Source organism: Canis aureus, chromosome 28 (assembly GCF_053574225.1).
Source record: "Canis aureus isolate CA01 chromosome 28, VMU_Caureus_v.1.0, whole genome shotgun sequence".
In the NCBI taxonomy this organism is placed as follows: Eukaryota; Metazoa; Chordata; class Mammalia; order Carnivora; family Canidae; genus Canis; species Canis aureus.
Genome location: NC_135638.1, coordinates 14,342,983 through 14,356,105, shown reverse-complemented (window position 1 = coordinate 14,356,105; position 13,123 = coordinate 14,342,983). Strand labels below are relative to the sequence as shown.

Genomic DNA, 13,123 nt, shown 5'->3' with positions numbered 1-13,123 from the left:
CAGACTCCGGCATAAACTACTACTCAACACAGGCAACCAAATAACCACCATCAAACAGGCCCGTGCTGGGGGGGTTTTTCTGGAGGCCACGCAGACAGAGACGGGTGCTGAGGAGCCCCAGCTGGTTGAGTCTTCCCAGTACCACCACCCCTCATGGGAGTGAGTAAGCCTTCAGATGATCTCCGCCTCACACTTCAAATCGCCCCAGCTGAGGCTGAGCAGAGACAAGCTGTCCCCTCCAAGCGCTGCCCAAGTGACAGATCTGTGACCATAACAAATGCTGTTGTAAACCACTGGGTTTTACCATGGTGTGTTGCAGCTTCGGACAACTGGGAAGGCCTCAAGTGTGCCATACTCCAAACATAATTATCTGCTTCCCTGCATCTGCTTTTCTTTCTAGATTTTCCATCCCAGTTCCTTTTCCATGCAACCTGAAAGCCCTTCTCTCTACTCTTCTCTAACCCTCACATCCCCTCCACCCCTGACAGGACACACGGTAGCCCAGCCATCTCTCAGGAACCCAGCACCCCCACCTCTGGTGTGGAAAACTAATAAAAAGGAAACCTCACTAAAATGGAGTTGGGGGGGTGGGGAGGGGGAACTCTCTTGCCCCACCACTCGTAGTGGATTGCAGACCCAACAGGAAGAGAGACAGGACCTTGCACACAGATACTACTTTACAATTCTAGCAGGAAGAAAGGAGACTTCCTCCTGCCCCAGCAGCCCAGCCAATGAGAGAGAGTCCCAGCTCGGCTAATGAAAAGCCACTAGGCTTAGAACCCCCAGTTTAGGGCCCCTGGGTGGCTCAGTCTGTTGAGCGTGGGACTCTTGGCTTTGGCTCAGGCATGATTTCAAGGTCGTGGGATCGGGCCTGGCTAGGGCTCCACGCTCAGGGCAGAGTCTGTTTGAGATCCCCTTCCTCCCTCTCCTTCCTGCTCTGCTTGTCCTGCTGCTTCTTTCTCTCTCAAATAAATCAATAAAATCATTAAAAAATAAAATAAAAACCCTCCCAGTTGACTCCAATGAGGTCTTTGTTTATGACAGTCTTCCCAGCTTCCCACTTTCTTCTACAAAAGAAGATTCCTCTCCTGTGCTCGGTAGACTTGCCTGTGGATTTTGCCATAGTTTTCTTGTCCTGGATTGCAATTCTCCATTATTCTCAAAGAAACTCATCTGTTGCTGGTAAAATAACTGGCAGTTTTGCTTCTTAGGGTTAACACTGGCTAGGAATACAGAGACACGCTTTACCTGGTTTGCTAGTACCTTCTATTCAATTGCCAAAATAATATCCTAAAACTGAACTCCCCCACACCTGCCACCTACTAACCACCTACAGAATACCGTCTGGATTCCTGATCCTAGCACACAAGACTGCTCACACCACCACCCCCTCCCCACACCCAGATGACTACCTGAGGTTCCGGATCCAGGGAAATTCTGAGGATTCACAAACACCCCTTTGCCCATCCGTGCCACTGCTTCATTGTACATGTTGACTTGCCTCCATAAACTCCTTTCCTCGTCTTTCTCTCACCCCTCACAAAGATTCTTACTTAGCCATCCAGTCCAAGGTCAAAGGTCATGTACTGTAAGAATCTTTTCTGATGACCCAGCCAGAGTTGCTCACTTCCTCCTCCATCACTTATGCAAGCTCTTACAACACCCATTTCAAGACAATGAGCAAGCTCTATGTCTCTTTCTCAAGACTGGCCTTGAGCCTGAGGGCAGACATCATAGCATGTTTGCTTTCAAATACATTAAATGTTTAATTTGAACGGGAAACCACCAAAGTAGCCTTTTACAGAAATGTTTAATATTCAGTTTCAGAATCAATACTATTCAGCACCAAAACTAGTCATCCCTTTACACCTTATTTCTTCATTTGTAAAGCAGAGATACTAAAGCACTGTTCATGGGTTTCTTGGGAAGATATTTAAAGATGGGGCAGCCCAGGTAGCTCAGCGGTTTAGCACCACCTTCAGCCCAGGGCATGATCCTGGGGATGTGGAATCGAGTCCCACATCGGCTCCCTGTATGGAGCCTGTTTCTCCCTCTGCCTGTGTCTCTGCCTCTCTCTCTCTCTCTCTCTGTGTGTGTGTGTATGTGTGTGTGTGTGTGTGTGTCTCATGAATAAATAAAATCTTTTTAAAAAATAAATAAAATATTTTTTAAAAAGATATTAAAAAATGAAACATGGAAAGCACTTAGAATATAACCTAACATATAAAACACACTCAGCAAATGCTGTTGCTGGTATTAGAAGGAGTCGGAGGAGTATTTCTATAAGTGATCCAGTAAAAACCCCAGCTGGAAGACTTAGGTAATTATAATGCAAGGCTGACGCTATGTCCCTTCAGATTCCAATTTTATTTTAATTAGTTGAGGAAAAAAAACATCTCTAAGAAGTATGAAGTATCCCCAGGGCTTTAAAACCGGTTAACAAGTGTAGCTTAAATTTTTCTTGGGGTCCTGATGATTCTCTTAGAGATAAGAGGTGTGGGACAAAGTTTTTGTAGCACTCACCACATCTAGCACAGTGTATGTAGGGAAGTCGTGATCAATCAGCTTCTGTTTCCTCGTATATAAAGGGGAAATAATACCAGTCCTATCACCCACCAGCACTAAGATTCAAATGAAATAATACGTCAAAAAATTAATAAGAGTTTTGCAAAAGCCAGGTGGTGGTATCACCATCATCACCAATATCATTCTGAGTTCTAATAAAGTGATATACCAAAAGGGATATTCTCACATGAGACCAAAACAATAGGTTGGTCATCCTTTAGCTAACTGCCCCCAAGGCCAAAATGTTTGCATTTTTCTCTCTCTGCAGAATTCTCATTCTGGTTAACTAGTGGTCAGTACTTGACACCACTGTCAACATACCCCCTTGCCCTTCTCAACTGCAGTCAAAGAAAACTTCTAAAATGCGCGGAGACCACCCATGCCTCCTAAGCCCAGGACACATTTGAAGCAAATAACTAACTTTGGTAGAACAACATAGGAAATGCATCCGTGAAAATATTTATTGAGCACTACATCCAAAATGCTTTAGAGAATAGAAATGCAACCTCACTGTCTCTTTCTCTATCTACATACATATATACACACAGTTAACATAATACCTCAGAAGTAAAGTACTAATTTGGCTTCTTCTATTTACAGATTTCAGTGATTATATATAAAACTAAAAAATATTTGGAACCTATCGTCTTGCCTCTCTGCCAAACCATTATCCTTTCCTAATTCTTAGTCACTCTATCTAACCCAATCTGACTCTATGCTAGGAATCTTTCCAATTAATTACGCACAACAGGACAAAGATTTATGGAGTACCTACTACATACACACCTGACTGAGTGCTAGGAATACAAATATAAGAACCTTTTTCTGTTCTAGTGACACTTTATTTCCAGCCAACTACAGAAACTAATGAGTTAGATAAACTACTATCTTCATTCCTATAGCCCTATTGATTGCACCAGATGTTCCTTTTCACACCACAATGCCTCCAACAAAGCCCAGAACACAATGGCTGAAGTCTGATCCTAACAGTAAACTCCCAATCCTAAACTTTATCAAAGTTATGCTTATATAAATTTTTAAACTGACATTATTTGCCTATCTGTAACATGAAACACACCATGCCTATAAGCCGAGGCATGTAAATTAACAGTAATACCTAAACCCACTATTTTTAGTACTGACTTATTACAAAAGTGTGGTAAGAGAGAAGACTTAAAGACCCAGGGAAGGAAGAACTGAAAGCTGCCCAGAGCCATGCAAATTACTCCCAAAAATGTCACCTACAAAGTATTTGCTCTTAATACTGTATTTTGTTAGTAAAAACAACATCTTAAAGGTCTGACATAACCAAAATAAAAATAAAAACAGGAAAAATATGTGCCACAAAACACAAAGGTTTAATAGGACCATGGGGGGGATGATGAGAAGGCGGCCAAGACACACCAAGATCCAAGTATAAAAAGTGAGTAACAACCTTAAGAGGAGAAGAAAAATGGCTAATAACATATATAGCTTCTCAGTAAATAGAGGAATTTTAAATAAAAAGAGATGGCATTTTTCTCCTATAGAGTTCCTAATTCTTTTTTCTTTTCTTCTTCTTCTTTTTTTTTTTAATGCAATGACATTTGTACAGCAAAGGAAACAACCAAGAGCAAAAAGACAACCTACTGAATGGGAGAAAATACATGTAAACCATTGATCTCATAAGGGCTTAGTATCCATAATATATAAAGAACTTTTACAACTTGGCAACAGTAACAAAAACAAATTATCCAAACAAAAATGGGCACAGGACTTCAACTGACATTTCTCTAGAGAAGACATACTGACGGCCCACAAGCATATAAAAAGATGTTCCACATCACTCATCATCATGAAAGTGCAAATCAAAACTACAATGAGCTATCACCTCACACCCACTGAGATAGCCTCTATCAATCAATCAACGAACAAGTGTTGTTGAGGATGCAAAAAAACAAACCCTTTCAACCTCCTCTGTCCATTTTTTTGCTCCCCACTCACACCTTCCCTCCTCCCTTTAAAATAACTGTTGGTGGGTGACACCTGGCTCAATCAGCTGAGCGACCAAATCCTGGTTTCAGCTCAGGTCACAATCTCAGGGTTAAGAGATCAAATCCCACATGAGCGCCACACAGGGTATGGAGCCTGCTTAAGATTCTCTTTCTCTACCCCTCTGCTCCTCCCATGCCTCCCTCCATGAAAGAAAGCGAGGAATGAAAGAAAGAAAGAGAGAGAGAGAAATGGGGGACAGGGAGGTAGAGAAGGAGAGGGAGAAAAGCTATACCAACAGGATTTCTGTATTTTCATCTAGACAAATTGATTCTAATGTTCATTTGGAAATGGAATCTGGCAAGAATAGCGAGGAAAAAATTCTAACAATAAAAATAGAGGGGCTCTTGGCTGGCTCAGTTGGTAGAGTGTGTGACTCTTGATCTCAGGGTCAGGAGTTTGATCTCCATGATGGGCATGGGGAAAGAGAAAGAAAAAGGAAAAAAGAAAAAAGAAAAAAGAGAAGAGAAAGAGAGAGGGAGAAAGGGAGGAAAGAAAGAAAGAAAGAAAGAAAGAAAGAAAGAAAGAAAGAAAGAAAGAAAGAAAGAAAGAAAGAAAAAAGAAAGAAAGAAAGAAAGAAAGAAAGAAAGAAAGAAAGAAAGAAAGAAAGAAAGAAAGAGAGGAAGGAGGGAGGGAGGGAGGGAAAAGGAAGGAAAGAAAGAAAAGAAAAGAGAAAAAAGGAAAGGAAAGGAAAGGAAAGGAAAGGAAAGGAAAGGAAAGGAAAGGAAAGGAAAGGAAGAGAGGAAGGAAGGAAAGAAAGAAAAGAAAAGGAAAGAAATAGTAATCAGGGACGATCAGTCTTTCCAGGTATTTTTACATATTATGAAGCTATGATAACTTATTTTGGTTGCTGGGAACGCACAGATAGATCAAAGGAAAAGAATAGAATACAGAAATTTAGTATATGACAACAATAGTATTTCAAATCAGTAGAAAATCCAATATTCAGTGACTGGTATTGGGCAACTGAGTGGCCAATTGGGAGCGGTGGTTAAGATTCATACCTCACACTTTCTATCAAAATATACTCCAGATGGATGAAAGACTTAAATGTAAAAAATAAAATCAATAAAAAACAGAAACTCAAAGTGGGGATGGTATTTCCAGGAATGATTCAAAAGCTAGAAGCTAAAAATGAAAGCAGCCATCAATTAGTGTTTCTACTTGGGAAAAGATCACTATCAAGTCAAAGGAGTAAAGACAAACCAGGAAAAAATACATTAGCAATTCATATCATGGATGGAGGGCTACATTCTGCAAATCAAGGGAAAAAAGAACACAACAGAAAATTGGGCAAAGTATATAATCTGACATTTCACAGAAAATGAAATATAGATTTAAATTTACCAAACCACTTTCATATTAAAAATATATATATAATAAACCATATGCTAAGAAACCCCTCCTGCCGTATAGGATAAGCAAAGATGAAAAAGTGTGACAACACCCAGGCCGAATGATGGAGGGAAGCAGATGCCCACACAATGCTAGTAGAGTGTAACTGGCACTTCTACTGAGCAGGATTTCGCACTATCCAAACTGAACAGTCACATCCTTCTAACAATTCTTCCTACAGACATACTGGCACATTTATCAAATGACTTGCATACAAATTTATTTGCTGCAGATTTGTTTTAAAAGCAACATACCAGGGGAAAGTGAAATGGCCATCAATAGGGAACAAGTATCACCTATTAGGATACATAACATGGTACATCCACAAATAGCCATTAAAAATGAAGCAGCTCTATATAACTATTGAATAATCTCTAAAACATATATTGTATTTAAGTGGAGGGAGTCAGGTGGTAAACAATCTGCATGTTACAATTTATATAATATATCCACATACATATATATTCAAATATAAGTGTATAGATACCTACCTGCATAGACTCTGGATGGAAAGAGAAGAAACTGGTACAATGCTGGTACTGCTATCTGAGGGAAACAGCCCAGGAGACAGGAATGGGAGGAAGATTTATGTTTTGCAAACTTTGAGTCAGTTAGAATTTTGATCACACGCATTAATTACCTGGTCACAGTAGTCAAAATGATGTTGGAGAAGCATATTTTTTTAATTTTTTTTTTTTTTTATTTATGATAGTCACACAGGGAGGGAGAGAGGCAGAGACACAGGCAGAGGGAGAAGCAGGCTCCATGCACCGGGAGCCCGACGTGGGATTCGATCCCGGGTCTCCAGGATCGCGCCCTGAGCCAAAGGCAGGCGCCAGACCGCTGCGCCACCCAGGGAGCCCCTGGAGAAGCATATTTTTTAAATATATTGACGTTTTGTTTTTTGTTTTTTGTTTTGTTTTGTTTTTTGAAAAGGAGTTATAAGGTGCGCCCGGCTGGCTCAGTCAGAAGAGCATGCAACTCTTGATCTCAGAGTCATGAGTTTGAGCCCCATGTAAGGTGCAGAGATCATGCAAATAAATTTTAAAAACTTAAAACAATTTATAGGGATGCCTGGGTGGCTCAGTGGTTGAGCATCTGTCTTTGGCTCAGGTCCTGATCCCAGGATCTGGGATCGAGTCCCGCATCAGGCTCCTTGCGGGGAGCCTGCTTCTTCCTCTGCCTAGGTCTCTGCCTCTCTCTGTGTCTCTCAGGAATAAATAAATTTTAAAATATTTTTTAAAAAATTAAAAACGAGTTATAAAATGAAATGTTCAATAAGAGATCATTTTGGGATCCCTGGGTGGCGCAGTGGTTTGGCGCCTGCCTTTGGCCCAGGGCGCAATCCTGGAGACCCGGGATCGAATCCCACATCGGGCTCCCGGTGCATGGAGCCCGCTTCTCCCTCTGCCTATGTCTCTGCCTCTCTCTCTCTCTCTGTGACTATCATAAATAAATTTTAAAAAAAAGATCATTTTATGACTTGTTAAAAATGATACATATTGATTTATACCCATAAATCAATAAGCTAATAATGAGTTTTCAGAAAAGAATTATGGATGATTTTTTTCTTTTTCATTGTATTTTCTGATTATTCTAAAATGAACAACTATTCACAGCTACCAAAAAGTATTTTTAATGTAAACATGTTTTTAACTTCAACTAGACATTAAATCATTTGATCCCCCCCCCTTGGATATTTTTCCAATAAAAATACATCGCTAAGATGATGGTTTCTGTACTACATGCAAATAAAATTTGGGAGAGTCTCTGAAGACTACAGCAATCAACAATTAAAACAGAAATAATGAACCCCAAAGGAAAATATAATAATCTTAACCTACAACAAAAGGATTAGAAGCAAATAAATTCAGGGGATTTTGCTGTTCTTTGTGGTCCTGAACTGAGAGTATGTTTGTTTTTATCTTGCGCATAGATTATGCTGTTTTGAGATCTTGCTAAAAGATCACAACCCCTCCTACCACTCAGCTTTTGCCCTAGAGACCAGGAAGGCTGCCGCATAAAAATAAATGCAGGAAGTGAATTTGAACTAACAAAGACATTAGTACCATATGGAAAGCGAGACTTGACCAAAGACACCCAGGAGTGGGGTGGGTCAAACCCTGAGATCTGTGAGCCGACCCTCTGTACTATTATCCATTCATCTCTACATTTGTTTTATTTTTAAATAAGTGACATCTCACGGTTCTACTATTTTGAAGGTACAATTCAATGCCAAAATTACAGTGGCATAACATTGTGTTACTTTTCTTGCAGCCTTCTCCTCTCCCAGGTTTTTGGCTCCAGCAGCCCTCCCTCTCTCCCTGAAAAAAAAGTTGTAGGGTGAGTGTGTGTGTCTGTGTATGTGTGTGTGTGTTGTATGAATTCAAACACAGATAAAATGCACTAATGGCTAGATGACTGCCGAAGTACAGGTTATTGCTAACATAAGAGAGTACTCAAGTATAAATATTTATTCGACACCATAAAAGGCAGCCAGGAGGGTTTTTTTACACAATGTATGCTCTAGTTAGCATGGCACACTACACTTTCAAAGTAGTGAAAGCAGCACACACATTCAATGTGCTGGCTTCTGGGGAGAAAGTCTTGAGAGGCACTTCGCAGTCTAAGGTAGGTTTTATTTTTGGGGGGGGTAATGGTATGCATGCAAGTATGTATGTATGTATTTGACAGAGAGAGTGTGAGCACAAGCAGGGGGAGCAAGAGAGGGAGAAGCAGGCTCCTTGTCCAGCAGGAAGCCCATCAGGGTCTGATCCCAAGACCCCAGGATCATGACCTGAGCCAAAGGCAGACACTTAACCAACTGAGCCACCCAAGCATCCCTTGGGGTATGTTTTAAATGAATTACTGTGGACTGAGTTCTCAATATAAGCAGAATATTATGTACAAGGTCTGGGTACAGGGGAAGGTGGGGAAAACAGCGGACTCTGAGCCAGACACTTTGCAGTATTAGAATATATTATATAAAACACAAGGAAAACTGTTCTAAGACTTTATAGCTCTGTTAAATTAAAAAAAAATAGTAAGGGATAGATTTTGACATCTTTAAGGAAGGTATAAGGAAACATTTACATTAAAGAAATGCAGTTAAGACAAGAGGTAGGGCATTTAATTTTGCATCTAGAGTCGTTTTTTTGTTTTGTTTTGTTTTTTGTTTTTTTTAGGGAACAGACAAATGCAACTCCGTGTACACTAAAAAGTAAGTTAAACAAATCCCAACATGTTCTCATGCGGCTTTCAGTACTTGGAAAAAAAAACACAATTCAAGAGAAAATCAGAGTTTCATACACTTTCTTTCAGCCAACACTGTTTGGGAGGGAACATGCAGGTTTGCAATCCCAATTTCCTCCTCTTTTTTCAAGCAAGTCTCACCACGGATTCAACAAGACTTAGCCATCCACTCTGCTAGTTCCAAGACCTTACAAGTAAACTTACTCTCTAAGTCCAAAACAGCCTTGATCGACAACTTTCTCTGCCTAACCACAGAGTTCTGCTCCTTTAAAATACAGAGGGGAAAAAAGAACAGTAGTAAGTGGGAACCAAGGGCGGACATCAGAGGTTCCAACAGCCAGAACGTACTCTTGGTCACTTTTCCTTTTCATCTTTGGCAGTCAACAAGCATTTCGGAGCACCTACTTTGTGCCATGGGAACATAAAGAGGGGAACGTGTTCCTCCCTCTGCCTGTATCTCCATTTCTGTGTCTCTCCTGAATAAATAAAATCTGAAGAAAAGAAAAGAAAAGAAAAGAAAAGAAAAGAAAGAAAAGAAAAGAAAAGAAAAGAAAAGAAAAGAAAAGAAAAGAAAAGAAAAGAAAAAAGAAAAAAGAGAAGAAAATGCAAAAGAGATAGTCAGATGGAACCAGAAGCCTAAGGAGAGGCCACGTGGCTGCAACACAGCAAAGCTGAGTGAGCCACCTGACCTTCCCAAAGCAGGTGACTCATGTTTCATTCTGAGCTGAGTTTAGACTCCCCACTTTAGGAGGATGGATTTCCCTTGCCCTCGAGGAATAATAATTAAAAACAAGAACTAACATGACTAACCAAAGAAAACATCGGAAAGTTAGAAACAGAGAGACTCCCCTCATAGGCCAAAGAACTCATAAAATATCTCACACACATGAAAAACTAGTCCTACAAAAACCACACAAGGTGCAATCAGCACGCAGGTACTAATGACTGCGATTCTCACCAAACTAGAAAACCAAATCTAGTAACATCAGTCACACCATCCACCTGGTCACACACAGCTATTTCATCTAGTTTGACAAGTACCAAACAGAGCTACTCTAAAAACAGCATCATGATAAATGTGACAATGTAAGGCATATGCAAATACGCACGTTCACATGTTTGACATCACAGACACCCTCATGAAAGAGCAGACAGAACAATGCTGGCTTACGTGGTGGCTCCTAGGCCTTCTCCTAACAACACACAGAAGACGGGAGGGGAGCTTTCTGATTCAAACATTTAAGGATCTACCATGTGCAAATCACCATGTTACCCAATCCTGGACAAAGATGCAATATATGCTTCTAACATCAACAAGCTTCCAATCTAAACAACAGGTGTTCAGATATATGTTACTTATTATACACACACACACACACACATCAATTACATATTGTATACACAATAGTTTATATGGAATATGCTTTTATTTACATAAAAAGCCTGCCTAAAGGTAAATATAAAGTGATAAGCAAAAATGAAAACTGTCGCGCTTGAACTCAAAATAGGAGTCGTTCCTCTCCCCACTTCCTAAAACGTACCTTAATAGTGTTACTTTTTTTTTCCCCCTTGACATTTATGTATCTTTTTAAAAGCGTGCCACCGGCTGTATTATTACCGGGTTAGTGTCACAAAGATGAAGCAACCTTTAAATACTTCGTATTCAGATCTTAAAACCATGCCCTCCTGTTTGCATCCCCCTTAAACCAGCCTTCTGGCGGAGACCAGTTCACTTGAGACACTACTGTTTGCAGAAACAAGTCCACCCAGAGCAGCAGCGGTGACACCGTGGGGTTTCACCTTGAGGAGGCAAAGAGGCCCCTTACTCGGAAAAGCTCCATCCCCCGCACCCCCCATAAGCCCCTGGGCACCACGGCAGAATTTAGGGGCACCTCTTACACAGAGACGTCCAAAACCACTGCTCCGGGGCTCAAACGCCCCCAGAACCCTAAGCACGCTAACTGGACGAGGGCAGAGTCTCCATCCTGGGGACGCGGGGGCGGGGGGGGTCCCGGTCCCATCCGGAGCGGCGAGAGGACCCGCGGTCGGCAGTTCTCAGTCTGCACCGGCGACAGGAGCGCGCGCGGCCCCCTCGCCGCCGCCCAGAGCCTCCGGCCTCCCCCCCCCCCCCCCGGGCTCTCCCGCAGGGCCCGGGGCTCCGTCCGCCGCTCCCGCGCGCGCGCACACACACGCGCGCACACACGGGCGCACACACACGGGCGCACACACGCGCACATACACAACACATGCACACGCGCGCGCACATGCACACGCACTCACGCGCACACACACATGCACGCGCCCGCGGCCCCCGCCGCCCGCTCCCCTCTCCCCGCGGCTCGGCCCCGCCGCGACGCCAGAGCCGGGTCGGGAAGATGCCAGTCGGGGAGGCTCCGCTCCCGCCGGGGCCGCCGCGCACCTGCTGCGGGCGCCCCTCCCCGAGGCGCCGCGCCCTCACCTTGCTCGCCGCGGTCCATGGCTCCGTCCCGCCCGCCGCCTCGCGTCCTCTGCGCCTCCGCCCGGCGCGCCGCTCCTCGCCTCCGCCCGCGACTCCCGCGAGTCCCCTCCCCCGGCGGCGTGGGGCGCGGCGGCGGCGCCCGCCCTGGGCGGGGAGCGCTTTCCCGGGGCGGCACCCAACCACCTGACCCGGCCGACCTGAGCGCCCCGCCACGTCGGCGGGGGGGCGGGGCTCCGCGGCGGGGGGGGAGCGGCCGCGCGCCGCGGGGAGGCCCCTCGAGGTGTTGGTGACCCCAAAGTTTCCGCGGCGGCCGCCGGGGGCGCTCCCTGTGCTCGGCGGGCACCTGCCCCGCGGCGCCGGCGGAGGGGCGCTCGGGAAGGCGGCTCCCACCCGCGGCGCGGCTCCCCCCCGCCCCGCCCCGCCCCGCCGGCCGCGGACCCCGGAGAGCGCAGGGCAAATGGCCCAGACTCGCTTTTCGCAGACGCTGCGGGTTCTCCAAATTGGGAATGTGTTTGGGGGCTTCCCATTCACTGGTCACCGAAGTTCCTGGAATAACACTTTGAATTATTATCATCAGTACTCTATTTTCTTTTCTTTTTTTTTTTTTTTTTTTTTTTGAGATTTGTATTTATTTATTCATGAGACAGAGGCAGAGACACAGGCAGAGGGAGAAGCAGGCTCCATGCAGGGAGCCCGATGCGGGACTCGATCCCGGGTCTCCAGATCCGGCCCTGGGCTGCAGGCGTTGCTAAGCCGCTGGGCCATCCGGGGATCCCAAGACCCCATTTTCAAAGTGGTTTTGCAGTTAACTCATTTTCCATGAAGCCGCTTTGAATAATGTTGGTCTAAAGTGGTGCCTCGATTGCATAAGCCACCTAGGCCTGCGAGGGAGGCGACTTTGCATCTGTGCTGTACCCGGACACTCTGCTCGACCTCCACCTCAGCAGCGTATAGTACTCCGCATGCACGCGGCTTTTGTTAATGTGCTTCCAAAATCATCCCTAGTCACCTGGAGCGACTCCACGGTTTCTGTCTCGGTGACATCGCACCGTAAGTGAAGTGTGGCTCCTTCCGGCCTGTAAGTGCAACGTCTCCTCCCTGAAGCGTATTCCGTGTACCCCAACCAGGGGAGGGCTCTCCTGTTTGATTTCTCCGGCTCCTAGGGCGCTGGGCCTTCTCCCCGGTGCACTCTCCTGGCATTCCTCTCCAGCCAGCCTGCTGCAGCCATAGCTCCAGGTGTTTCACAGTCCTACCGAGTTAGAACCTAGTAGTTCGTAGGCTAGACAGTCAAGGACCATTTCGGTCACCTCCTCATCCCTTTAATTATACCATGCATTTAGTAAACATTTTAAGTACAGCTTTCAGGTTTAAATTTTAAAACAAGCTATATTGTATCTACCAACAACCTAGTGTTTGTAACAG

At 44.3% G+C, this 13,123-nt stretch overlaps 1 protein-coding gene across 2 annotated transcripts in view; it reads right to left on the bottom strand.

The window, feature by feature from the left end:
• The window catches only part of TPD52 (tumor protein D52), a 107,832-nt gene extending 95,979 nt beyond the window's left edge, over positions 1 to 11,853 (bottom strand). Inside the window, exon 1 of one of the 2 annotated variants that reach the window (XM_077876474.1) lies at positions 11,702 to 11,853. In XM_077876474.1, the coding sequence (XP_077732600.1) occupies positions 11,702 to 11,720 (19 nt within the window). In that variant the 5' untranslated portion in view covers positions 11,721 to 11,853. Of the gene's footprint in view, positions 1 to 1,412; positions 1,546 to 11,701 lie in introns of those variants that run through there. The other variant, XM_077876473.1, reaches the window with a different exon arrangement.
• Between the last annotated feature and the right edge of the window lie 1,270 nt (positions 11,854 to 13,123).